Source organism: Gavia stellata, chromosome 24, assembly GCF_030936135.1.
Source record: "Gavia stellata isolate bGavSte3 chromosome 24, bGavSte3.hap2, whole genome shotgun sequence".
Lineage (NCBI taxonomy): Eukaryota > Metazoa > Chordata > Aves > Gaviiformes > Gaviidae > Gavia > Gavia stellata.
Genome location: NC_082617.1, coordinates 9,102,677 through 9,130,548, shown reverse-complemented (window position 1 = coordinate 9,130,548; position 27,872 = coordinate 9,102,677). Strand labels below are relative to the sequence as shown.

Below are 27,872 nucleotides of genomic sequence, written 5' to 3'. Positions count from 1 at the left end.
TAAAATATACATATGAGTACAAATTAATGATTATGTGGATAAAGTTCACTGTCTGTAAACAAATATATTAAAAAAGAGCACGTCTTTTTTGTGATATAAAGTGCAGTTATGTTTCCATATTATATACAATATGTCAGCATTACAGGGGGGTTGTAAGGACTATGGAACTAACATTTGATTATAAGATAAAATTCTCTGAAAAAGTATACACCTACATATTACAAAAAAAGGGCTTGAGTTCATCTAGCAAACGAAAATCAGCTTCCCACCATGTTAAATGCAGCTAATGAGACAGTGCAGGTTTCGGGGATAAATTAGGAGAGAGGCGCTAACCCCCTCTGCGAAGGGAAACTTGCACTTCGCAGAGTTCACGCCTTCCCATCATCAACCCCAAACTTGCACAGAGGAAAGAAACCAAAGGACAAGACCTTGTGAAACACGTGCATGTGTCTGCAGTTCGGGGGAATCAAATATACACGACTTTATGTACAGCTCTGATAACGAGGGCTACCAATGTACAGCGGTAACGGCTTTGCAACCGAGCCGTGCCGGCACCGTTCCTCTACCCGGGAGCGGGACAAGGATAGTAGTTCTGCATCAGTGGGAAAAAAAAACCAACCCAAAAGCATCCTTAACATCAGTCTGTGGGATGTGTAGAGCTTGCTAAATGGTATACAGAGCCCTTGCTAAGGGAGGCGCAGCCCAGGGGTGCTGGCCTGGCGCGTGCCGTGGGTGCTGGGTGCTGCCGGGGACTAGGAGTGGGGCGCGCGGCAGGAGCGGCAGCAGGCTTTGCTGTAGTACCAGTGGCTGCACAGGTTGACTTTGATGGCCAAAGCGCAGTTGGTTCCTGCCTGGTCCTGGCAGCTGTCATCTGGGGGAGAGAAGGCAAAAGGCACCGATACGGAAAAGAACGAGAAAATAGACCGTTGCAAGCTCACGAGCTCATTTTTCCCCCATACACAGCCTGCCCACGGGCTGGGCAACAAATCACCCCGGCTGCAACCGCCACCTCCCCAATATCTGGCAGAGCATCCCGTGGAAAACGCCATGGAGCTTCTCCATAAATATCATCGTCAGTCTAAGCAAAGGCATGAGAAGGTTGACCCGTTCCATCACACCTAACCTGGCGAGTCTTGTTTGGTCCCAGCGCCAAAACTCAAGCTCTTCCCCACGAAACAGAGCTGCCCAGGGATTACTGGAGCCACCAAGGGAGCCTGGCACTGAGCTGCCCCCAAGCCAAGGGCCTCCCATGGTAGGGCACACCGTGACCCCAACACACTCACAATTTCTGCCCCGGAGAGGCTGTGTGAGAAAGGGAACAGGAATCCAGCAGCATTACAGCGGGAGTTGGGGGCAAGTGAGCTGCTGGAGAGAGGGAGGAGGGCAGAAACCGCTATGACGCTCTTCCAGTTCCCTTCAGATCAGTATTTTGCTTCAAACCCATAAGATTTACAGTTATATATACAAATTTTGCTTAAAATCCATACGATGCATGAAACTAGGCTGCTCCTAGGGCAGGCAGCTTGCTACGAGGGGCCCACAAGGCACCTCGCAAACACCGTGCCACATCCCGGACCCTGCAGGAGAGGCCAGCCGAGGGCACCCAGCAGGTCTGGAGCCAAGCCAGGAGCCAGCCCCAAATCTGTCTCCCATTTTCATGCTTTTCTCCCACAGCGTGCTTATTCCCAAATCCTATTAAAGAATTAGAACCGTGTGTTCACTAAAGATCACAGGGGCTTTGAGCCAGCAGACGAGTCAAATAATGAGATAGTTACAAATCCCGCAGGACATTTGGAGACCAAAAATCATTAAAATAATGGCACAGACAAAACTTCTAGACATTAGCTGGAATCACACAGAAGCAGCACCTGAGTCAGTTCGCCAAAGCTGCCTTTTATCTTAAGGTCAGAGCATGCTTTTTTTAAACTCTCCCCTTAATTTAACGGGGTTACCTCCAGAAATAGCCAGTGCATGGTGCCCCATTACTTGGGCACAGATGGAGAGCTGTTCCCTTTACATCTTCCCTGGGACAACTGTCAAATTAGGGGTTGGTGGAAGCTAAGATGCTGGGCAGTGCTGCCGGGGTGGGGGGGGATCGGTGGAAAAATCAATGCTGGGGGGTGCTGCCAGCAGTGGGGCTCACCTGGGGGCTCTGTGGGGCAGGGCTGCAGGTCGCAGGTCTGTTTGCCCACCGGCTTAACCAGCGGGTCACAGCCCCGGACGATGTCCTTCCCTTGGTAGCACTTCACGTCCCGCATCCTCACGCCGATGCCGCAGGTTTTCGTGCACTGGGGAACAGAGAGAGGGGGTGAGGCGAGACCCTGCCGTCGCGGAGATCTGTGCTAAGCCAGAACCTGCTAAAAAAATAATGTGCTTGCTGGAGATGTCAGGGCAGGGAGGTGAACTCTTCCCCTGGCTGAATGTCATGTCTCAGCCCTGCACTGCTGGCCTTTCGCTCCATCTTTGCTGCCAGCAACATCAGCCGCCTGCAGCAGCCTCTGCCCGGGGATACGGGGATGCGCTCCCATCCCCCTGGCACTGCAATCCTCCCTCCTCCCGCTGCCCTTTGCAAAGGGTCACGCACAAGCTGGCCCGCTCCATACGCTGCTCCGGGGCACCAAGGTGGCTGCAGCCCCCCGAGGCCACGGGACCCCCACCAGCACCCCGGGCCAGGGGCTGCAGAGCCCGTGTCTCTGCAGATCGCACTGTGGGATTGCAGAGCTGCCGCTGCGCCCAGCGCTCGCTGCCTGCTGCCCTTTGGACGCCTCGTCAGGCTGGGATTACAGCAGGGCTGCTTTGGCTAACTGCAGGCTGCAAGGACCGTTTGCAAGACTAAACAAAACGAGGCGCCTGAAGCACGGACGAGGAGGGCTGCATCAGGGAGGGCTTGCAGGGAGCTGGCCGCAGCCCTTCACAGCTCCTCACCCACGCTCGCCGGGCTTGTCCCCACAGCCACCGAGCCCTGGTGACTTTGCGGAGCATGCAGGGTGCCGGGGCAAACTGCATCCCCAGCCCCTGCATGCCCAAGCCCTGCATCCAAACCCCTGCATCCCCAGGGCAGTCATTCCGCGGGCTCCATGTACATCCCACCAGTGGCTGCAAGGTAAGTGCGGAAGAAGGAAAAAAAAAAAAAAGAGAGAAAAAAAGCCAAAGCTGACCCCAAACACCTCCTCTCATTCCTGTTCTCCCTGAGCACAGCCAGTCCCGATCGCACCGTGGCAGGGCAGGCTCTCTGCCCCGAGCTGCCAGCGCAGCGAAAGGGCCCCCCTGGGTGCTCTCTTGGGGGCTGCGTGCCGCAGAGCTTCGCCCACCTCCTTGGGTTATTTTGCAGGTGGTGTGGCCCTTGGTACGAGGAGACAGGGCACCACACACTCAGGGCAAGCTCATGTTGAAGGAAGGGTATTTCCCCATCTCCCTCCCACAGATCCCCCGAGGTGCCCTCGGCTCCCTGCCGCTCACCTCCGACCAGGGGGTCGTGTACCACTTGAAGCACGGCCGCTCAAAACACGTGGTCTCCTCCACGGGCTTCTTGGCGACGTCGCAGTCGGCGGGATTGCGGGTCTTGATCTTGCCGTTGATGATCTCCAGGCAGAGCACAATCCTCTTCTTCACGCCCCGGCCGCACGTGGTGTTGCACTGCGGGGGTGCCAGCGGGGCCAGGTGAAACCCGTGCACCCTGGCCCGACCCCATCGCAGGGCATCCCTCCTCCTCCATCGCCCCCCAAGCCAAGCCCCCCCCACCAGCACCCCCCGGCGAGGGTGGGCTGCACTTACCCGCTCCCAGTCCTGCGCCAGCCAGTGCGAGGGGCAGTTCTTGTCCCCACAGGGATGGATGGCCAGCGGCTTCGTCTCCAGGTTGCACTGTGACTCCGGCACCACCCGTCCATCGCTGGTTTTGCAGTACACATGCCGGATCATCCTGCCCTGCCCGCAGCCGCCGCTGCACTGAAACCGCACCGGGCATGCCGGGCAGTCAGCACCGCGAAGGCAGCACGGACCGATCCCCATCCCCGCAGACTCTCCAGGACGGGGTCCAAGATGCCTCCATGGGGCTCAGCCACCTCCCCAACCCCACCTTCCCCAAATCATGGAAGGATCCTTGGGGCTCAGCTTAAAATAGCTGCAGAGAAGCTCAGCACATCCTTCCCTGGGCAGCTCTGCTGCAGCCAACCCACCCCATGGCCCCATCGCGCTGGCGCTGAGCAAAATTTAGCATCTCTTGGGCCCGGCAGGAGGGGAAGCACCGTGAGCAGGGAACCCTAGAGCGGCTCTCAAAGAGGTCAAGGCAAACAGGACCACGCAAGTGGCTGCAAATATTCCCCTCTCCCCTGCAAAGGGCCAGGCAGGCACTGCCCCGAGTGCTGGTGGAGGCAGGGAGTGCTCCCCAGCTCTTGCGGCTGCTCTTGAAGAGCCGTACGGTGTTTCACAGCGCCGCTGCTGCCATGGAAACTACTTATTTTTAGCTGATGCTAATGTATCAAAACCTGGGTAAAAATAGCTTGGGATGGAGGGGGTCTCTGTAACAGAATTGTGCAGGAAGGGAAAAGGGGTGGGGGGGAAGGAAAAGTTGGGGGGAAAAAGGGAAAAGCTTCATTTTCTGGGCACAGAGCGTCAGCATTGTTAAGGTACACTGTGCAGCAGACAGGCAGGGGGATTTTGACACCCACTAAGGCCCTCAGCCAGGTCTCTTGGGGTTTAACCCCTCCTGCATCCCATCCCCTGCAAGGGAGGAACCCCAGGGAGGACCTGCCGGGAAGCCATGGGACACCCCCGGATGCTGGATCAGCCCCGGTGCTGGAGCCCATCCGGCAGCTCATCCCTGCCCTGCGCAAGGAGGAGCCTTGTGAAGAGGAGTGCTCAGCGCTCACAGACACCACCAAACCCGCGTGCTGCCACGGGCACAGAGCCGGGGCGCTCGGTCAGGGTGACCCAGGGTGGCTGCGCTGGCGGGCAAGTCCTGGTGACGAGACAGAGACTTGAGGTGACACGGGGACTAGGAGAGCCAAAGCGGCCCAATTGTTTGGAGGTCGGCTCGGGGTCCAGGCTGCTTGCGGGTCTGTCGGAGCTGGGAGCTGCCGGGGAGGGTGAATCCAGCCCCAAAACTCCCAGCGCCGGAGACACAAGCAAGCCTGCAAGCAGGGCCAGCTGCAAGGGGTCACGATGGCCACTCAGCCGGCCACCCCGGGGTCTCACCGGTCCCCAGTCGGAGACGGTCCACTGCCGGTCGCAGGGTGGTCCGGTGCAGTTCTTCTCGGCCAGGGGCCGGGCGCTGGCGTCACACAGCTTCTCATCCTCCGAGCAGCGGATGTCCCGTGTCACCACGCTCCGCTCTCCGCACCGGGCTGAGCACTGCCGGGAGGGGACGGCATCAGCAGGGGCTACCGCCAACTGAGAGCTGCTTTCTGGTTTGGTTTTTTTTTTTGTTTTTTTGTTTTTTTTTTTTTTAACGTTTTTAACATGAAACTCTTAAAAAAACACACCCTGACCATGCATAGGTGACTGTAAAACAATCCATAGCAAAGCTGCCCTTCTTCCCCAAAACGCCTCAACAGCTTCAGCAGTCAGATTACGGTGCAGGAGGGCTGCATCCTGCCCGGGTGCTGTGCAAGCTCTCTGCTGGGTGATGCCAGAAGGTGAAAACACAAGGCACCAAAAATGTCTGATCAGAGCTGAAAAGTTTTAGCTGTCACTTAGACACAGGGTGAGATCTCCCTCTCCTCCTTCCCAGGAACCGCCAGCTCCTTTCTGTCTCTTTGGAGAGTGTTTTCCCCAAACCGCACAACTGAGATTTTTATGCTGTGGATAAATTTGGCACTGCACAGCCCCGTGACATTATTTAGAACTGGATTTGAGTTACTACAGTCTCACATACACACATTTGCTCCATGCATAACGTCAAGCAGGGAAAAGTGTCAACAGCACAGCGCTCAGACGCACCGCGCTGATATGTTAATCTGCAGATCCCTGAAATGTGCTTTTTTTTTAATGCCTATTTCCCCAGCCAACTTGGCACCCTGCTTCAGATGGGATCCAAATGAGATTAGCTTTGCTGCTGGCTAGGAACGAACTACTCCAGGACTGTCTCAAGCAATCTGTCCCTGACACATGCTGGAGGAGAATACGGATTTCTGTAAAATAAACCACTCTGCTTTGCTACGCCAGTCAAAATAACGCGCCAGCACGTGCGCTGGGAGCTCCTCTCTACCCAGCTGGGAAAGTCAAAACATCCTGCAACACCAGGGAACACACCAGCCCCTCCATCAGCTCGAGGGAAACGACTCACCCCAGCTTGAAGGCGAAGAGAGACATTTAAACTACGACCAACAAGCATTTTGGGAGCCTCCCATGAGGAAGAGTCCGATCCCTCACAGTATGAACCGTGGGGCAGGTTCGCACCCGCAGACGGCTTGGCTCAGAGCTCAGTCTGCTCTTGCTTAGAAGGGGTTTGGGCTTGATTTGGGAGCACGAATGACGTTTGCTCCTTTGCAGAGAGTCAATGAGCGTGCAGGCTGCTGGGCACAAATGCCACGCTCCGCGCGCAGCCGTCACCAGCACGGGGGGCTGGCGGTGACACCCCGGGCGAGCTCAGAGACGGACACAGACCCGAAACCTCACTCTCCCCATGCACGCCCCGCGTCTAGAAGACACTGAAGAGGGAGGGCTGTTTCCTAGCAATGCCCAGGGACATACTTACACCCCTCCACGTGTTTTATACCTTCGCTGTGAGCCATGCTGGGTTCCCCTCCCTGCACCACGAGTGTTAATCCAGCGCAACACCGGTGGCAGCCGGGGGACTGGCTCCCGAGCCACCCGAGCTCAGAGACCGGCCCCGACTCCCTAAGGAAGTGGCACTGGTTTGGTCATTTCCACGGGTTTATGTTTGCAAGCAACGTGCCGGAGCGCTGGCCGTGCCTGGAAATTAATTGAGGGGCACAAATCTTTTCACAGGTTTTCCCAAGCAAACCGACGAGCTAAAGCAAGAGCAGCACTGCACTGCCCCAAACCACCTTCCCACTGCTTTAGGGATCTGCTTGAGGCACAGCTAGGAAAAGGTTTCATTCTTCAGGTGGTGCAGTGAAATTGGAGATGAGGAAAGGAAGTTTATGGGAATGTAATTCACGTGTGAGGTGGGATCCCCTCCCCACCGTGTTGTACCGCAGGGCAAAGAGGCTGCCAAGCAAGTAGCGGTGGGAGGATCTCAGCCACGGACTCCTGCCCTATCTCAGCAGGCAATGCCAGCACCTCGCGTGTGGTCAAAGACCCCACGAGTGACCGATGGTGGTGACCTCCCTATCCTGGAGCGGACCCAAGGCTTCATTTTAGGGAAAAAAAATTACTGGTTCATGTTGGTCCACGTGCAACGACTGCAGCCAGTGTCCTAAAAGGCAGTCTCTGATGGCCACGGATGAATTTCAATCGGAAGAGGAACAGAGAAGCGCAGGGACGTGAGCTCGCCCTCAGCGCTGCCAGGCCAGCAGTCCCCAGGGACCTACCTCGGACCACTCCGACATCTCCCACTGGGGCCCGCAGGCTGGGTTCTTGCAGACCTTGCGCTCATCCGGCCGGGTGATGTCGGCGGACTCGCAGAGATCACTGTAGACGGAGCTGTCGAATCCCGGAGAGATCATCTTCCAGCAGCGGACGATGCGGAACTGGTAGCCCTCCCCGCAGGTGCGGGAGCACTCGCTCCAGCTGCTCGTCTCCCACCTATGGAGGCAAGAGAGGCCATCGCACTGGGCACGGCTGGACCAGGGCCGGAGCATCCCATGGGAAAACCCTGCCTGCTCTTGGCTGGAAGGAGACAGCTGCAATAGGAATGAGCTGCAGTCAGGCTGCCAGCGTGCCAGAGGTTTTCCTACGGGATGGGATGTATTAATGGATGGTGGTTTCACCCAGCAGACCTGAGCTCATGCCTGCAGCAGTGGATGCTAAAACCAGACTGACGAGAGGAAGGAGGTGCCTGCACGGTGAGGCAGACCGGTGCACTTGCTGCCGAGCGTTTGTAGCCCGCAGGCTGCACGATCCCTGGGTACAACCCTGCACGTACGAGCACATTTCTCCGCCATGCCTTTTGCCCGCATTCGACCGCTCTTTTTTGCCTGATCAGCTAAAGGACAGAGAGGACATGACCATCATTCACCCTGCAAATCCCAGCAATAATGTCACACAAAGCTGTCTGAGTCCCGGTGGGACAGGCATTCATGTACCACCGTCAATCCAACTCTGCTAACCTCATGCAATGGGCTGGAAGAGCTGGGATCTGCTCCGAGACACTGCCTGTCCCTTACTGCTCCCTGCCACTACCGTCCTGACATTGCAAGAGGAGAGCAGCTTGTAAGCCACGGGAAAAGACATAAAAATTCAGTATTTTTACAGCACAGTCACAGTATGACAATTCTGAATTAAAGAATAATCTAAAAAATGTAAAAATCTAAATGAATCAGAATTCACAGCTCCCCTGGACAGGCGGCTGCCCCATGCATCCCCCGGCTGCACGCCGGCCTCGTGCCCCACGTGGGGCTCCAGGCACAAAAAGCAGCCGTAGCGAGATGTCGCACATTTAGAGGTGCCACCTAAAATCAGAACGGAGATGAAACCAAGGTCTTTCCCATCCAGATAAGGCAAAATTCTCTTAGCACCTTCTGTTGGAAAAGCATTGCCAGCCCAAGCAGCATCCCATCTGCTAAAGTGCTAGCGAATGTGCCCGGCTGCCCCGTCTGAGTTCCCGGCAGCTCCTTGGTTTACCCACCGCCGAGCTGCAATCACCAGTAAATCACAGAGCGGCTCTTCTCTCTCACAGTGCAAGCCCGTGGAGCTGGAACAGCACAACTATAAGGAGGAGTGGTTTTATAAAAGACCAGTGGGATAATCTAAGCATGAAAATAGCCCTAATGTTCATGCTAAAAATCTACGAAGTTAATGCAAACAGAGATTAAAGTCCCCATGGTGTCTACAAGGCAGGTATGTTCCCAGCAGTAGCACCATCCACCTCCCCACACTTTTCTTGCCTCAATTGCAGCCTGCCTCGGCTTTCAGCCTTAACATGCAAAGTTCAACGAGATCTTACACTGCAAAGGGCACATGCTTTCCTCCCCCATCCTCCTTCACAATTACCCAGGGCGAAAGCAAGCACTCTCCCGGGACTAGGTGCCATACCTGGTCCCTGGCAGAATTCTAGCCTTGCTTTGCACTGTTCACAAGTGACACCATTCCAGGGCATGCACCAGACAGCTTTACTTCTCCCTTCACCCTGTCCATAGTCTGACACCATCACAGTCCTCCTCCCTTTGACAGACACCGGTCTGTCCTGCCCATGACTGCTGTTACTTGCAAACCTTCCAACAAGCACGCCCCATATAACAAACCACGAGCGGAGGTGTCCCGAGCCGGACAGCCTGGCTCTGGACCACAGTCGCGCTTTTGGGATAAAGAGCCGCATCAGAAGGGAAACCTTCCGAAGGGCTTCAGCACGGGTTCCCCTCTGCACCAGCTCTCGCCCCGATACAAGCAAACCTCAGCGATGTTTAGGATGCTGAAGGGACCAGAGGGCTGGATCCGTGGCACAGTTTGCAAGCCCGGACTCTCCGCCCAAGTCACACACACGTTCCTCCAAGCGTGGGCCAGGGCAGGATACTGCCTGTACTGTTAGAAGTCAGACCTGATGGGAGGTGCAAAGTCTGCCAGGATTTACGGAAATTTTAACCTGGCAGCTTGAGCTACAGCACTCGGGAGGAAAGTCTTGCTGCTTCCCAGTGCAGCCGGGAAGATGCAACTAGGGAAGGAGGGACGGGCGTGCTACGGGCCATCCCTGCGGCTCCCCACCCCCCCAAATCCACGACGACCCCCTCCCCCAAATACATCCACGGCAGAGAAAGCGCGGAGCCCCCCGGGAGCGCCCTGTCGAGGTGGTACCTTGGCTGGCACTCTCTCCCAGCACAGAACTCATGGACGGGCTCGGGGCGGGTCATGGCATCACAGTACGTATCATCCACTTCGATCCCATCATAGCGAACACACATAGCATATGTGGACATCACTCCTAGTTTCAAAGAAAATACATACACACAACAGAGGACGCTTGGTGATTTTGACATCCAAACTCTTTTTTTTTTTCTTTTTTTTTTTTTTTTTTTTTTTGAGCTGCATTTTCCAAAATTTCCTCCCGACGGAAAGCAGCAAGCGGGACCTTCTGGCCCGCGGGATGGATGCTGCCGGGAGGGGAGGACTGCTGTGGCCACCCAGCCAACACGGGCAGCGCAGCTGAGTTTGGCCGGCTCCAAAGGCGGGCATGGCCACCCCTGCCAGGGCTTGCCACCAAGATCAATATATGACTAACACGTTTTTATAGGAAACGCTCAGGGCAACAAGTCTGCTCGGCAGCTCCCTCCGCCTCGCAGCCACCAGCTCCCACCCTGCCGGGCTCGTGGGTGGAGGCGACCGAAAATGGTCCCCAACCCGCTCCGTCCACCCACTCTCTCTATATGCATTACACCCCCTTTGTGCCCAGGTGCCCCCCAGGTGCACCCAGCGCTCCGGGCCGAGGAAGGGCTCCCGGGGGCTTTGCAAGGGGGCACCTGCCCCTCCTGCTCCCCCGCGGAAAGCGCAGGCAGCCAGTGTCCTCAGACCGAGACCTTTTCCCCCGCAGCCTGCCGTGCCAGAGTAAATGTTGTGAAGTCCATTCTGGGACCTGGCTGGCAACCAGGAGGCTGCTCTGGCTACAGGTAACAAGAATTGCAGCTCTCGGGAACATATGGTTTACATGAAACTAAAAAAAAAAAAAAAAGATCTACGGCTCTTGACATGGTATTGCTTCTCTGCAATATGTCATTAAGAAAAGGCAATGAGAAAGGAGAAATTTAAGTAAAACCTCTCCCTGCTAGCTGCATACCGGCGCAGAGCAACCTGGCCCAGTCAAGGGGGAAATTTGTTCAGAGGGGATCAAAGAAGTCAAAAATGTCCCAGCACACGTGGCTGAGGGGATCGTGGGGAAAGGGACAGCTTGCAAAGCTCCTGCTGCTGGCACGCTGTGGGCATGTGTCTGCTGGACTAGAACAAATGCTCTGGCACGCTTAAAAAAATAAAATCCTTGCATCTGCTCTTTTAAGATATGTCCCTTAGACAGCAGTCTCCTCTCTCCCCCTTTTTTCCTTCCTTCTAATTCCAGAAGCACAGCAGGATCTGGATTATTTCAGGGATGGTGCCGTTGGGGAGCGGTGCAGGCGAGCGCACAACCCACACGCATGCTTCATCACAAGTGATGGTTTGCAGGGGCCAGGACCCCTAAGCAAGGAGTAAAGGAAGCGAGAGATCAGGTGGCTCGAGGCTTTTCAGGGGGCAAAAAGGGGGAATTTATGCAAAAAGAATACAGGCCAAGTTTTGATATCCCTGGCATCTACATCGCTGTTCCAGATTTACACCCTCGCAGCCGAGATCAGGCTCCAGGGTAGAAGGGGTGGGAGAAACAAAACAAAATCAAAAAGCCAAATGCTATTTTGTTTCCTGCCAGAGCTGAACAATCTTCAAAATTTCACTCTGTGGGGAAGCAGACGAGCTTTTCAAACCCCTCTGAATGGTCAAAAAGAGGAGGAAGGAAAAAAAAAAAGAGGCAATATGCTGAGACTCAGCACAGGTTTGGGGATCCTGCCGAGCCCCAGCACATCCCCTCTGGGCTGGGAAGCAAAGGCGACGTTCAGAGCTCCCCAAGGGAGAGTGCTTTGCAGGATGATGGACACGCTGGGCACCAACGCCCGGCCCCCAGCGCACCCGCAAGGTCGGTGGGCTTTGCACGCCGTGCACCCCGGCTCCTCTCCCCGTGTTTGCACCCGGGTGGAGCGGATTCGGGGTCGTGCTAAACCAGCTCCAGAGATCACGAGATCCCTTACACATCACCAGCTCCTTCCCATCCCTAACAGACATAAAAGTGACTCACACACCAGGTGATTTCAGCGGTTGTGCAGAATTTGGCTGCTTCTTATAACTACCTGTGGTACATGTAGAGCTGCAGGGTTCATGGGAGGAAAGCTTCCACCTGTACATGTCAGCAGCACTCACACCTTGGCCCTTTCTTAACAACTTCAATCTGTTTCTAGCGATAAGCAAACAAAACAAAAAAACAAAACAAAACAAAAAAGGCATTTACAAGGCGAGCGGTGACAGGCCATGTCAGACACACACATCTGCCAGCAGGCTGCAGTTCGGTTGGGTTCGGGTTTGGGAGGGGATTTGCTTTGTTTGGCGGTTGGGTTTGGTTTTTCTGATTTTTTGGGGTTTGTTTGTTTTAATCGGTTTGGTTTGTTTCACAACATACCTGTCCTGAGCCCCAAGTAGAATCCCCAGCCCGGTTAGAGGCAGAGCTTCCACTGTCTAGAAATAGAGAGAATGGGATAAAAATACCCACAAGTAGAAACAGTTCAGAATTTAACAAAGTTTGCATTTTCTGCTCAAATACACCTGGCCCTTGGCATACAGCGACTAAAGGTGCAGTATCTCCTCCCCTGCGTCTCCAGGGCCGGGCACGCCGACTCGTGCTGCTCAACACGGCAGAGCTCTCGGCTGCTCAAATCTCAGCAGCTCGCTCCTTCCGAAAGCCTACACGTGGCACAGGAGCTTCTCAAAGCACGCTTTGCTTTTAAACACCAAGGCATGCCATTTGCCTACCCGCTGCTTTCGCCACTCGTTTTGGTTTATTTTATTTTAGATAGGTAATTTGCATCTCTCATATCCACGCTGTGCTCAAACACGTAATGCCATCGGAAAAGGAGTAACGGAGTCAGCCTGGTGTACGAAAAAGCATTTGTCAAAGCAAGAATAACAGCTTCTCCCCGTTCAGTGCATCCTACACTCTGTGACGTTATAACACATCAGGGATACTGCACCTTTACAACAAAAGACTTTAATTCTGTTCTCATACCTTTGTTCAAACCCTTGAAACGGCTACACTGAAATAGCGTACAAGGTTGTATCCTGACATCCAGTTGTCTCTGGCCTGGCGAGATATGCAGCTTGTATGATTTCTAGGCAGCAGAAGCTCTGAAATTGCCTTATTTAGTTGTTCGTAGGAAAAAGTTGAGGTCCAGTCTATCAAATCAACCTTTAAAAGGACACTGTTGAGAATCCAGCCGCTTCCTTTCAGACCCACCCTCCTTCCACCGCCAGCACTGAGCCTCCAGAAGGATTAAAAACAACAACAATCTCATTTTCCCTGTTGATTTTGCCTCTGTCAGTTTGGCAAATGGTCGCTTCCTGCGTTTGAAACGGAACCGAAATGAATGTGACTATTTTTTGCGGAAAAAATAACAACCTCGGCTCACTATAAATAGGTACTTTATCTTGCCAAAACAGCCCTGCCTGGGGACCCGCATCAAGCCCCCGATCCCGGCTGCCGGCGGAGTCCTGCCTGCTGCCACCCAGCCAGGAGAGGGCTCACAAGATGACAGTTTTCAGTAAGATCCATTAAAACATAGTCAACAGTGGGTTTGGCACTTTAATTTGCCTGGAAAACAGGGTACTACGTAGATCCTCGGGTCTCTACCCTGCTCCCGGAGGCACCAAAAAGCCACCAAGTTATCCCGTGACCAGGACTCCTCTCCCTTGAAAGGAGAAAGTAATCTTCAAAATAAGCTTGATACCACATCTGAGGACAGAAAATCTTTCAACAGTGTCCCATTAATGGACGTGATCCTAGATAAAGAGCTTCTTCTATGTGTAACGAGGTCACAGGGACAAGTTCTTTCCAGAGAAATCAGACGTTTGGTCATAGGGCATTTCAAGCAAAGACAAAACTGTCATTTTGTTCTCCTCTAAATGGAAACAGCAGCACATTGTCCTACAAAGCTGGTGGGTTTCTCCTCTTTTATTTTTTCCTCTTTATTAAAAGCTTTTTTATAAAGTCAAGTATTTTCTTCCCTGCCTGCACTTTGCTTCTGCTTTTCAAGCAAGCGACTGCACCAAAAATTAGCACCAGCCCCTCACCCCCAGCTTATGTCTTGGCTGCCCATCTTCCCAAAACAGTCTCCACAGCAGAAGAATAATCCTAACAAGTGCACACGAACACCACAGATCAACATCCAGAGTCCCTGGGCTCACATTTCTGTTTTATTTCAATTTTTACTTTTAAGTAAAGGGGGAAAAGTCATGGCTCCTGTTGCAGGATCAGCCCTGGCTGCAGACTGCAGCACAGGATGAAGGACGAAGGGTGCCTGGATCTGTCCTGGGACACCACGGAAGGACTTTAACTGCTCCAGGAGAGGAAAAGCAGCACTGCGCCCCTACCACGGCACAAGAACCACCTGCCCATTCCCGTGCCAGCGGGGCTTGTTCCCAGAGAGGAAATATAACATGCCACACTGATGCAAGGTGTTCCTATAACTGGATAACTCCATCCGCACCGAGAACTACAACAGGTTAGAAAGAAATAAAACGCCCCACCTCTGACCCACACTGTCCCACACATACAGACTGGCTGGTTACAGCCTGCAAAGAGATGATCCTCCCTTGCTTGTTCATCGTCAGGGAGTGAAAATGAGCCAGAAGCCACCGTCCATCCCAAACTGAGCCTGGGAAGTATTTGGAAGGTCTCAAGTCCAAGCTCCTGCCCGGAACTAGGCTGACCCCAGTAAGAGACTGGGTCCCACAGTGCCTTGCACAGTCCAGTTTTGCCCATCTCCAAGGATGGGGATCCCCCACCCTGCCCCACGCCCAGGGCAAGACGTTTTCCCGTGTGCCCCCTCGCCATTCCCTTCACTGCAGCTTCTGGCTGTCCCCTCCACCACCCTTCCTCCTGGAGGAAGAAGTCCGGTCCCCAGCGCTCTTCCCATGCCTCGTGCTGCAGCAGCCTGCCCATGACACGCCAAACGCACACCCACATCCCGCTGTCGGTATGGGCTTTATCCTGCTGCGCTGGGTGCCAGCAGGAGCTTTAACCCTGCCCTTGGTGAGCTGAGCTGGGGCTCTTCATCCATCATTCCCACCCAGGAGATGCAGATTAGTGACGAGCATTACAATTGCAACTGGGCTTAAAGTAATAAATAAGGAGGTGGGGGGAAGCGATAAAGGCCTGGGCACGACCAGGCTGTCCCAACACAGTCCCTTCTGCCCCACCCCCTGAAGCGAGGATCGCCCATCCCTGCAGTGGTGGCAAACAGCTGGACCCCGAGCCTGCAAACACGCCCGTCTCTCCCTCCTCCACAAGTGCCCACACATGCAGATGCTCTCCTTGTCGATGACATTATGGGACTTTCGGAAGTGCCGGGGTGGAGAGCAATGCCTCCACGCAGGGGGTGAAGCCTCTTAAAAGGAGGTGCAGGTTGGTTTTTTGCCTCCCCCCATTTATATACTTTTTTTTTATAAAGTGACATGCCTCCAAAGAGCATGCTTCCCACACTGCAGCTGCCCCACATCTGCCTCCGCTGGCCTTTCAGCCACCCCTCAGAGCCCCTTGAGCCCACCTACCACAGCCAGCGAGGAGCTGAGCACCTCCAGCCCACCCTACAGCTCCGGCTGGGCCTGGATGCAGCCTTTTGGCTAGTGCAAAAGCTGAACTAAACACCTTTTGAGATAGGAACGTTTAGATCTGAAAAGTTAATATTTTATTCTAGAGTGGGGGGAATAAGAGGGAACACTGTAGAATAACCAAGGGAAGAATGCAGGGGGAAATGACAACGCTGGGTATCCTTCCTGAAGGGATTTAAATCCCTGCCCTGCATCTTCAATAAGAGGGGCAGCCAGGGATAGCGCAAGGAGCTTTGTTGTACCACAAAAAATTGCTCTGGAGCCACTGACAGTCTTTTGTGATTATCCTGTAACAGCCAAGCTGCTCTGAAGTTTGAAGCATGTGAAGGTCCCTGTACTCCCAGGAGGTGGGGAAGCATTACACCCCTGTAACGGCTACTGGGTGTGGGTACAGGGCGCCAGGCAGGGCCACCCCAGGAGGGTGGTGGGGACCCCACCACAGAAGGGCAGCCCCCTTCCTCGCCCCATGGCACGGTAAGGCAGGGGAGCTGATAGCGCTGCCCTCGCCTGTCAGTGCTCAGGAAACGCCTGCTTTGGCAGCTGAAGGCAAAGTTTCCAAAGCCAAGCCATGAGAAGAGATGACAGACTCAAACCCTTGGCAGTGTTTTAATGTTCTTATCATTAAGAAGTTTGTTGATACCTTTGGCTGCATAGACATTTTCTTTAGCATAAGTTGCTTTAGCATAAGCTAGTATAAGTTCTGGGTAAATACAGCTAACTAGAACCAGAGAGCATCTGCTCAGTGCTTTACATCTTCTGAAGCTCAGCATCATAACCCATGTTTTACTGGTGGTGAAGACTGGGAGACAGAAGAGTCAAAGCAGCAGAGCCAGGAGGACACCCACAGGAAAGACTTGGGTGCCCTGGGCCCCAAGCACAGCAGGACCCAAATCCACAGCTGTGGGTCTGGGACCTAGATGACTCCCAAGGCACTGATTTCAGCCCCCGCTATCCACAGATTACTTTAATCTGTGGCTGTTCCCGAGAGCACTCCAAAAGATCCTAGACACAACCTTGTGGATAGGCACTACCCTGAGACTCCCTTTCACCCATCCCACCCCGGATGAATTCTGTTGCTAAAGATAAGTTAAGCCTCTTTTACCTTCCCACTACATTTTATAATACTACCACTCCAAACCAGCCATTCAAGGAACCCTGAAGTGATGGCCCTAATATCAATCAATGAGCTGCCACGGGAGAGCTTTTGATATCCTTGTCAGCAGTGACTAATTGCACCGCTTCTGCATCCATCAAGGCAGCAAACACAGGCTATTTCTGCAGGTCCTACAGAAGAGCTCCTGTTGTCCTGCGCTGCCTCCTCCAGCAGGAGTTAAGCAGGCAGGGCCATGGAAGCATGTTCCTGCCAACGCAATGAGGAGGGTCGTGGGTGGCAGTCAACAGGGTGGGTAAAAAGGGGCCAGGACCAACTTCTGCTGCATCAGAACTCAGAGGAAGGGGCCTGGGGAATCAGAGCAGGGCATCAAGAGAAGACGAGAGGCCATGGCTCTGATAATGAGCTATGACAGGCAGAGAGCAATGCACAAGCTGACAGTCTTCAGCATGGACTTGCCAACACCCCCACTAAGGAGAACGGTGAGTTTTCCTCTTGCTTAAACGCTCTCTTGACTTTCTGCTCCCAAACCTCTGGCCCTTCCTTCCAAATTAACCCCCGACAGAAAGCTTTCTTATACATCATCCTACCCCACTTACCTTCTGATTCCAAAGCAGATAGAAACCATGCAATGGGGTCTGCATTGAGTACAGGGCTATTATGAGTCAAGAATAGCAACAAACGAGATTAACTATAGCCAAAGACATGTCTCCTACCTTGCTTTGTGGGTTCTGTTCCCCTGAGTGCTGGTCATGGTGACAGTGGCATTTGAAAACGGCATCTCTGCAGATGTGTTGATGGCTTTGCCATTGCTCAGCTCCATGTAGGTGCTATTAATAGTGTAGGTCACAACGCCATCAGTATCCTCGTAGTCAACATAGAGGCTGTCAATGTGTGACCCCACAGAGTTGATTGGGTCTCCCTGGGCAAAGATGCTGTTCATGGTCATGTTGAGCACCAACTCCTTGGAGTCTGAGGTCTTGTCCAGCAGCTTGTCCGTGATGGCATTCTCCGAAAGGAATTCCCTGGAGGTGAACCTGGGGTCGAAGTCTCTGTCGTCATGGTCTGTCTGGTAAGTAGACCTGGTTACGTTTGAATCTAGATTGGAGCCAACAGGGGGAAACAACAGTGACAACCACAAAATGCATTCAGGCTGGGAGGCGAAAGCAGCCCGGAGCAGCGGGGGCACGCCAGAGCCTGAGCAGCCACCCAGGAGGCTAGAGGCAGGAGCTGGGGTCCTAGGGAGGGGGAATCTCTTGGGGTTGTACCCCCTTGGGAAGAGTGTGCAGCTCTGTGGGTCTCATCCTGCTATCACATGGCCAGAGGAGAGCTCAGCACCTGCCAGCACTGCCCCAAGCAATAGCAGAGGTCAGAAAGGAAGAGGCCCTCCTGGCCCCAGAGCCCATGCAGCCATGCTGGGAAAGCACTCAAGGCAGTTTAGTGGTGGGATGCCCAAGGGACGGGTGTGGGAAGGAGGTTACTGGGGGCTGGGCAGACATGGGAGGTGATGGAAGATGTTGTGATGGGGACCTCTATGCACCCAGGGCTCCCTCCTGTCCTTGGCATGAGGCAAAGCACGGCATGGCACCGGCAGGGAGACCTTACCCACGGCCACTCCCCCACCCACCAGAAACCAGAACCTGAAGGGCAAAGAGGATTTATGAGCAGAAACATTTTAAAGAACTTTCCAAGGTTTCCAAAAAACAAACCAGCAGAATCACCAGAGGTAGAAACAGAGCGTTTCTCAAGAGCTCTGAGAAGCAGAACAGTGAGGCCCAAGTCTCCTTACCTTGGGGTTGTTTGCCCTTCAGTTTTGGCTCACAGTCAATTGTTTCTGCTCTTTCATAGACCTCATTGGTTTCCTGACCTTTGCTCAAGTTTAAATCTTCCTCCGTGTCCTGCCTTCCAAACACCTGGTTCTCCAAGTCTATCCTTTCCCTGGAGATTTTCCCAAAATAGGTTGCATTGTGCTGGATAAAACCCAATGGCACATCTCCATCAAACTCTCTGCTTTCTTCGCTATCTGACTCAGAGAAGGTGTAGTAGATGGGCTGCAGATTTTTTGAGTGTGGCTTCCTCAGGAGGGTGTATTCAAATGTGATGGATGGATTCTTGCCATTTTGATTCCAGACCTAGCAAACAAATTAAATTATTAGCGGATGCAGTGAGTATACGGTACACAAAGCTTGTGATTCATCTGGGACTTGACAGTTGGTGAGCATCTGCTTTGCTATTTCCAATCTGCTTTCCATCGTATTGCCAGCTTCTTACAACTGGAGCCCAGCACAATTTTCCAAGGGTTATTTGGCAGCACTGCCCTGGGGATTAGCCCCAGCTCAGGACTGGGAGCTGCAGGTCACACTCCCTCCTCTGCTGCTGAGCCACCAGAGACTCGGGAGAGCCACTTCAGAAGTTACTGACCATCACTTGCAAACCCATTTTTTGAGGCTTCATGGTGAATGAGGAGCATGCATACACACCCCTTCAGCAACTACAGCCCCACTGGGGATGGGGACTCCCAGCTGATACACTACAACATTTTTTACTGGTCCAATGCTTTATAAGCACCCAAGCAGCCATGCCTTCCCCTTCCAGAGGAGCCCAGGGCTACATGGAAAATGGCAGGAGTTGGGCTCTGGCTGGCTCCCAAGACGAAAAATTAAGTGACTTTTCTTCATACGCCTGGTTTTAGAGGGTTTGCTTTCAAGAAAGGGTTGGGGTTTAAGTATTGTGCACTTCTCTAAGCAATCTGGCCCAATTTCTTATTTCTACTTTTCCTGCCAGGTAACTTGGGTGAGAATGCCAAGGAGTAGAAGAGAAATCCCCCCGCAGTGCCTGAGGCATCTTCTCCCTGCTGAGAAAGGCGTTACCAAGCCCACGTTCCTTATTCACAGCCCTGCCTGCATCCGACAGCACTGACACAAATAAATTAGGTTCATGCAAGGAACTGGGCACAGTCACTGCTCCCACTCCCCTCCTCAAGCTGCCCAAGAACAGTGGGAAGGCATGGCAGGACTCTGCTCCCACATCAACCCCTTCCTTGATCCAACATAGATTTTTCCCTTCCCCATCACCCCCAGCCTTGTAAACTTGAAGAGTCAAAGCACACCATTATATTTAACCCTTGATTTGTCGGTCCTTGTGCAACAATATACTCTATGCCGGTCTCATAAACATCCATGGGCCTGCGGTACTTGAACACCGTGCCTGCAATGTTGAAGTTCTTCGGACTGTCAACTTTGTAGTTCCCATTGAAGAAATAGTAGCCAGCTTCATCAGCCACAGCTTCAAACAAGAGAGAAAAAAAAAAAAAAAAAAAATCAGTGCCATCAGATGTAAGAACGGAGGTAATGGCAATACTGCCACTTGTCCATTCAGGGGATAAAATTATTAGACAGCTCTGCCACCTCCATCGTGAGACGGATGGTGTGGCCACCAACATTTCCGTGAGGCAACACGTAGGTCATCTCCTTGGTGTGTTGTCATGTGGCCATTGCACATTCCCCAAGTGGGAGAAGATCAGGGGGATCACAAGAGAGGTGAAGTCACTTGGCTATCTGTGATCTGGCACCAGTGCGTTCGTCATACCACACCGAAGTAGCAATAGTATTGACGAACAGTTTCTGCATTAAAGCAATCAGTGTTGATCTATACAACCCAGGTGCTCAGACTGCAACGAGGAGAAATGCACTGGCTTAGACAACGCGGTTGTGATTTACATTGACTATGTGTTTAGCTCATGTCTGCAATAAAACTACATTCAGCTTCACATTGGAAAAAGCATTAGCTAGTATAGGCATGCATTGTAGGGAAGTACCAAGAGGTTATACACACCCAGAACATCTGCAGATTTTTTCCGTTCTACTATCTGGATATCCCTTGCTCCAGCAGGAATGTGCGTTACCAGAGAATAGCCTATGGGAAACTACAGATTAATGAAAGGAACTTTGTAACAAATAATCTGAACGAAACACTCTGTAGTCAATACTGCAATATATCAAGCAAACTGGCCTTGATCCAAAGTTATTTTTAAGGAGATACGGATCAAAAAACCTAACCTTCATAACTGTTAGGCTGCAAACAGGACCGTATCAATAACGGAAAAGAATGTGTGAACTATGCATCGTGGTTTATGGTGGAAAAAACACAGCCAAGGGGGGAAAAGGATGCAATCCTTACATGCACAAATATCATGTTTATCTAAACTGGCGTAAGAAAAGATATCTGGAGATTGCTTTGTTAGCTGGAGAAGCTGTCCTGTAGTTCAGTATTGACCCTGTGCTAGCCAGCCTTCCCAAAACCCCAGCAAGAGATTGCAACTTGCTTCTCCTCCGACTCCCCTTTGCTTAGCACTAGGTAAGAGATGGGACAAGACCTCCTAAGGCCACTGAAATTCCTGCAGCTTACTCCATCTTAAACTGATCCTCAGAGAGCATTAATCATTATTCCCGAGTTAGATTGCTATATTTAGGACAAGCAGGTTCTGTTGCTTTATACCCCACTAGTTTGGGAAATCCTGGTCTTTCAACATATCCTCGCTTCCTGTTATTACAAATCATTTATTTCTAGTCTTACTGGGTCATGAGAAAGACGAAAATAGACACCAGCCTCTTGCATAACCCTTTTGCACCATTCAGCATCAGAGACCTCAGACAAGCATCGTGCAAGGTTACTGGTTTTCTTTAAAGAAGGCTTTCCTGGCCCAAATTTAAGCAGCGTTAACACACACAACACATGGGGAGAAACTGAGGCAGGGCAGTTGGTAAGAGCTGAAAGCAATTTACCAAAAATAAGTACACTTAAAAAATAGCCCTTTGATACAAATAGAGCAAAAGGTCCCCAAAAAAGCCTTACCAAGATGAGAATTTCCTTTCCGGTAACTGCCGGTCACGTGGGTGCAGCTGCTCCCATCTCCTTGGCAAACTCCACATTTGTCCAAGGTGTGGGTGGAAAAGAGAATGCCATCGCATCCGATCGGCTAAAAAAATGCACAAACAGAGTATTGAGGGTCAGGCAAACGTCGCACCCAGTGTAATTTGCTGAATGCTACTAACAATATTTTTGCTATAATGTTTAACAACCTCACATTTTCCAGACACGCAAACCCCTCGGAAATCAGTGTATTTGCAGGATGTTCCATCCCGAGCCTGAACCATTAACTGTCTCTGACCATCCACAGTGGTGCAATGGAGGTCACAGGGCTTGCTAGAAATGTGAACATAGTCATCTAAGGGGAAAGGATATAAAGATATATTCAAAACAGCAGAAACAAAATCACTTTCATCCTACCAATGTCAATGAATCTCTGCCAAGCTAAACAACAGCAGCAACAGCACAATTGCACAGCAGCCAGCGGTTCAGAAGCGACTATCTCTTGTGTTTCAGGCTGGACAGGAGATTGCACTTCTGACAGCGTGACAGCCCACTGCTGCAACCCTTTGCACAGCCAGGCAGCCCTCTCTGCTGCCAGGAACAGATGCACCTGGTGATGCTAGCGGTAGCGCTAACATCAGCCCAGGGGATGCACTGAAGCAGTAACAGCCACTATTCTGTGCAAGGACTTGCAGTAGGGATATACATACACATTACACAAAGACATATGCATGTTCACATATCAACATTTAATACATAAGTTAAATTAACATAGATCATTGTTATAAATACATATACAAGTAAGACTATATTCAAAACCATAGCAGCTTAAAACATAAGAACTTTTCCATAAACATTCACCCAAGTTGGACTTCATTTGCCCTTCGCTTTCTGCGGGCAACTGGCTGGCTGCATCCACTGGCCCAGCAGTCCCACACCCAACAGACATTTTATAATATCCACCAGAAGCAAGGGACAAATCCATATTTGCATCAGAAACCCAACGCTAAGTGTTACGCTCTGCCAACTAGTCAGCGGTTATATACCCACTGGCCTGCGTGCCCAAGCAAGACAGCATCAATGTCAAAACATTATTCTGCAAATCCCCCAGGAGCCACGTGAACGCCTGCTAAAAAACAAAACAATTCACTGTAACTATTCTGGTGAATCATCTGGAAGAGCAAATACGTTCAAAGAAATTGTCACCTTGCCATAGGAAAGGGACAAAAGCCGCCAAGTAGCTATAGCTAACCAGCCTGCCACGGGCCAAGCTCTACCACGCTGACCCTGCCAAGGTGGCTGGTGAGACAAGGGCTTGTTTCACGTAAGAGGAGACAACAAGTAATTTCATGAAGTATTATTGTTCTTAGGTATGTACAGAGACACCTAAAATAAGAAAGATGCATTAGATCCCATTTCTATTTTTCAACACCCAAACGGCACCGTGAATCTGAAGAACCAGTGCTCAGGAGCCTCCTCCCCAGGAGGAGTCCTGTGTTCCCAACAGCTCTAAAAATTGGCCATGCTTTTTTTTTTAATGCTTGATTTTGATAGGAGTTAGGTGTCTAGAAATTACATAACTTAGGAGCCAGAGACTTACATTTTCTCTGCAGTTCTGCGTCGCTCACCCCAGATGACCAAACTGACTGACCGTGTCTCGGTGACATTTGACAGAGCACATGAAGGGTGCAGGGGTGAGTAAACGTCACCGAAACACAACACAGCCAGTAGTGGCCCCAGCAAAAAAGGACACTTGTTTGGGGGAGCTGGGCTCTCCCCGCCATCACCCCATGTCCTCGCATCCTCCTCCAGCCTTTCACCTCTCTGGTCCTCGTGAGCCCTGACCAACACAGGCTGCAGCCATGAATTCAAGTTATTTTATTTTTAAGCTACCCTGCAGCTGCAAGACGGGCCTTTGAACTTGGGAGACAGCTGATTGTGTCTCTGAAAAATCACTTTAAAACAGCAGAGGAACTGTTTTATAACCCTGCAGGCTATAGCATCATAACTATCAAAATATTTTGGCTAAGCGTTATGAAACACACAAAGAATGTCTTGTTACCAGGATATAAAGGTTTCCATTGATACGTTCTGCCGTTATACACATGGGAGTTAAACGATGAACACTGCTCCTCTCGAAAGCTCCTTCCGTTCGCAGGGCACTCCTAGAATGGGATACATTAATATCCTGATGAAAACAAAACGCAGGAAAGGTTTCTGGCACATCTTGACCGGCTGCAAGGAGCGTTTCCATCACCTGCCCCATCCAGAGCCACATCCTCCTCCTCCCACTGCAGGGACAGCCGGGGAAACCCCCCCGGGAGATGGTGCGAGGACCACCCACTGGGTTTTATGACCCCAGTACAGGCAGAAGGCCCAAAGCCCTGACACAATGGTGATGGGCACCGAAGAAGGGAACTCCAGTTGCTTGGAGAAGCAACAGGGTGATAGCTATAGGACAAACAGTGTCCCCTCTCCAAGGGGCCCAGAAATGCCATCACACGAAGCAAGCATGACTGTCCACATTTTTTATTGAGTGTTTCCGATGAAAAAAAGGATATCCTTACTTGTACTTTGCAGAGCTGGTATCTTTTGGATGTTCCAGTGCAAGTTTTATTAGCCAGCCCACTCACTGACTTTCTTCTGAATAAAGAAATGGTTAGACAGGGGTCAGAAACCCTTCTTTTCCCTTTTTTAAATATATTTGCCACTGCTTTTGTAAGATGGGTCTCCATGTAGCAGAGCTGCACAGAGATTATCATGATCTCTCTGGCTGTGTTACCTGCAGCATCAACTATTCTTATTACAGCATCCTAGGAGGTATCATGGGGACAAGGGCCTGGGGACAAGGCTTGCAAGGTGCCTTCTGGCAACCACACAGCCTGGAAAGGGCGGAACCATGCACAGAGCAGCCGGGATCAGCGGGTCCCAATCAACCCTGCACAGCGGTGTCCTCGCTGATGTGCCTAGAAGCCTGAGAACGGGCTTACGCTATATCTGCCACCCATCTGCACTAATCCCCGCAGTAGAAACTTCAGGGCCAGCACAGGAATAGCTTGGCTGGTCCTCCCAGCAGGGATGCCCAGGGCACAGCATCCTCGTGGCAGCATGCTTGGGGCACACTTACCTTCTGCACAAGGAGGGTTTGCCAGACAACACCTTTTCACCAATGCTTATCTACGGAGCGATGACCTCCTGGATCAAGTCTACCTCCAGCAAGCTGGAGTTGCCCACAGCCTGGCAGGCGGGTGCCGTACCTCTGCCGCAGGCAGTGCCTCTCCTGGGACTTGACGCCTCCCCCGCAGGTCCTGGTGCACGCCGTCCACTTGGTCCACTCGCCCCACCAGTACGCGGTGACGTCTGCTCCTTCCTCCAGGCTGTTGGAGGTCTGCGTCAGGTCCTGCTCAAAGCATCAGGCAGGCGGGGGAAGAGAAGCAGCAGTCAGCATCTGCACCGCAGAGCCCGCGCGGGTAGACCGAGGGCACCCCCCGCCCAGCCTGCCCTGAGCAAACAGGGCCTTTCCTTCTCCATCTGAGGTCAAGTCTGAGATTTCATCTTGCAAGAAACCCTGCATTTTTCCAGTTGCTTTCATTACAAATTGGAATGAAATGGCAATATTTGGGATTCCTCGGGAAAGGAAGTGTTCATTGCTTCACTCAGTTGGCAAAACCAAGCTCCAAACAACCCTAAACCCTCCAAGTCCTTTGGTGCTCTCTGACTCTTGCTCCACAATGAATTCAGGGAGCTGAAGAGCCAGTTGCAGCCAAAAGCTTCACTGAAAGCTTAAGCAAACCCTTGCAAAACCACTCTGCAGCAGGACAGCATGCCAGTGGACACTAGCAGGCTGGAGGAGCCCATGTGCTCTCTCTGCAAGTACAGGTTTCTCACTTCAGGAGGGTCCTTGATGCCCCCACCTCCCACCCCTCAGCCACTGCAGGCAGCGGTGTGACGGTGCATCAGAGGGCAAAGGAGCTGCTCCATCGGCAGCATCACCACCGCATGCCTGCACTCAGCAAGGCGTTCGCATCCCTTCGCAAGGGGCAAAGAACCTCCTGGGGGGTCCCAGCTATTGCTCATTGCAGGGGGAGGGATATTTTTCCATCCAGAATCAGCTGCTGGTTAGGGGACTTTATAATTCTGTGTTTACTGGGAAAGGGATAGTAATATTCCATGCAAAGTAAATGAAAGCTCCAACCACTGCAGGGACTGAGGAAGCGTGCTCACCCAGGAGCAGGGCATGGCCTTTCAGAGCCCTGGAAATGATCTGTGCACGCTCTTAGCCAAGGAAGGTACAACTCAGGTTAAGCCCAGACTAAAGAGCTCAGCCAAGCCATATGTCCTCACACTTTCTGGAGACTTGATGCATGCACAGACCACTCCAGCCAGTTGCAGGGGTTACCATCCCAGACATCGCACCATTTTAAAATGCGACGCACTTACCTGAGCTATCACGAAGGCAACGTTGCCCACAAGAAGAAGGGCCAGGGTGCCTTTCAGCTGGGATCGTGCACTGATGGCGATGCTGCTCCACCTCCACTTAGATATCTTCATCCTAGAAAGCAACCAAACACCACGCTAAGCAAAACTCCATCCAGCCCCACTGCCTGTCGAAGCAGGGGCTGCTTTGCAGCCTGGGCTACACAGCACACGTCTTCTTCAGCATTCTCGGTCAGCTAAATGACACCAACCACCAGTGACTGCAAGGGCTTGATCCTGAAGCTATATTTAATTAGTGGAAGCATTAATACGGTACAGGTTCACATCCCATGCTGTCTTCCAAACCACAACTTTGCACTGGTTCCCAGTGGCTGCACCTGATACCACTGGTGTGAGCTGAGGCTCCAAGCCTGTCTTGGAAGAGAGCGTGGCTTACACCAAAGCAAGCGTTGCACAAGAGGCAGCAAGTAACAAGACGTGCCCCTGGATCTATAAAAGCAGTGCATTTAAATATCCCCATTTACAGAATTGCTCCTAAAAGAATGAGATGAAAGGCTTCATAAACAAAAAGATGCAATTAACAGCCATTATTTTTCCTTTTTTCATTCCTTCCACTCTGATTCCCAGGGAAGAAGCCTGTTCTTATAGAAAAGAAACCACCCACAATTAAAGAGCAGAAATGAAGTATCCCAAGTGTCAGCCTTTCATCTCTTTCTCCATCTGCCTCATGAAAGAGAATAACCCAGAATGGCATTTTCTTAAATAAAACCCAGCTCAAAACCACAATATGTTTTATTGTGAACCTCACTGCAAGAGCCAGAAAGGAGCAGGTTTCAGGAAATCATGCTTCCAGGCAATCAAAGCAGCTCATGTCTGTAAGAAAAAGAAAAAAAAAATGTTCTCCCCTAAGCTAATTTCCCTTGAAAAGTAACTAGACGGTATCTTTGGGAAGTAGGGAGGTGGGAGAGGTGCTGCTCCTGGGGAGAGGGGGCAGGACTGCAGACCTGCAACATAAAGAGCTTCTTTCCTACCCCTTTTTCTTCTTGCAAGGGCTTTTGCAGCAGTTTTGGAAACGCAGAATTGCCGGCAGTGCCAGCACGGCTTTGGCATCTGGCTTAGAGAAATTACCAGAGGGCTTCCAGGTCCCCAACTCCGCTTTGCCATCGCCCCAGGGTAGAGGTCCAGCATGCAAAAGACACTTTCCAAGAGGCAGATCCATTGATTAATGGAAGGCCAGAGCGCTTGGCCGGGGATCCCGGGGACAGGTGGCTGAGACTTGCCTTACACTTGGTTTTCATTAAGGCTTCCAGACACTTCTGACTCAAAGCCAATAACAGAGCTCGCTCAGAGTTTATCCCAGAGCCGGTCAGAGCTGCACGGTGAAGCAGAAGAGAAATTAAAGACGGGGGGGGGAGGATGCCGCCGACAAGCACCGCGGAGCCGGGAGCGGGGGGAGCCCCGCCGGCAGCCTGCAGACCCGCCCGCCGCGGGAGCGCGATGCGGGAGCGCGATGCCGGAGCGGCGGCGGAGCGGCGCGGGGGCTCAGCCCGCAGCGGAGCGGGGAGCGGGGAAGGGGCCGGCGGGGCGCGACCCCCGCGGGGCCGGGACGGGCCGTACCTGGAGGCGGCGGGGCCGGGCGGGGCGATGCGCCGGGGCCGGGCGGTATAGTAGCGGCGGCGGCGCGGAGCAGCAGCAGCAGCAGCAGCGGCAGCGGCAGCGGCGGCCCCAGACGCTCCCTCCCTCCTTCTCCCTCTCCGACTTCAAAGGGCAGCCAAAAGCGCCGGGGCTTGCAGCGAGGAGGAGCCGCCGCAGTGGCTCCCCCCAGCCCGCGCCGGCCGCTCTTATAGCGGCGGGGGGGGGGGGGGGGGGGGGGGGAGTGTGGAGGGGGGGGAGCGGGCGGAATTCACACCTCTCGGCCCGGGATGCCCCCACCCCGGTTAAC

General features: G+C 52.5%; 1 protein-coding gene across 2 annotated transcripts; it reads right to left on the bottom strand.

The window, feature by feature from the left end:
* ADAMTSL2 (ADAMTS like 2) lies at positions 1-27,582 on the bottom strand. Of its 2 annotated transcripts, XM_059828675.1 has the most exons (20): positions 27,548-27,582; positions 26,734-27,302; positions 25,934-26,045; positions 24,751-24,893; positions 24,061-24,136; positions 23,556-23,658; positions 21,703-21,848; positions 21,476-21,599; positions 20,456-20,536; positions 19,731-19,906; positions 18,411-18,753; positions 17,338-17,719; positions 11,982-12,079; positions 9,913-10,039; positions 7,494-7,707; positions 5,194-5,349; positions 3,775-3,945; positions 3,460-3,636; positions 2,144-2,288; positions 1-871 (listed from the first exon to the last, which is right to left on the bottom strand). In XM_059828675.1, exons 3-20 carry the CDS (start codon positions 26,042-26,044, stop codon positions 753-755), a joined length of 2,892 nt encoding a protein of 963 aa, XP_059684658.1. In that variant the 5' UTR covers position 26,045; positions 26,734-27,302; positions 27,548-27,582; the 3' UTR covers positions 1-752. The 2 variants fall into 2 exon arrangements, with proteins under 2 accessions (XP_059684658.1, XP_059684659.1); XM_059828676.1 differs by lacking the exons at positions 9,913-10,039; positions 11,982-12,079.
* Between the last annotated feature and the right edge of the window lie 290 nt (positions 27,583-27,872).

Excerpts from the sequence above, each read along its gene's own strand:
- ADAMTSL2 (XM_059828675.1), bottom strand. The coding sequence starts at position 26,044 with ATGAAGATATCTAAGTGGAGGTGGAGCAGCATCGCCATCAGTGCACGA. Across the intron at positions 23,659-24,060 it reads ACCAGCTCTGCAAAGTACAA|GAGTGCCCTGCGAACGGAAG; the intron begins GTAAGGATATCC and ends ATCCCATTCTAG. Across the intron at positions 18,754-19,730 it reads ATCAAGGGTTAAATATAATG|GTCTGGAATCAAAATGGCAA; the intron begins GTGTGCTTTGAC and ends TTTGTTTGCTAG.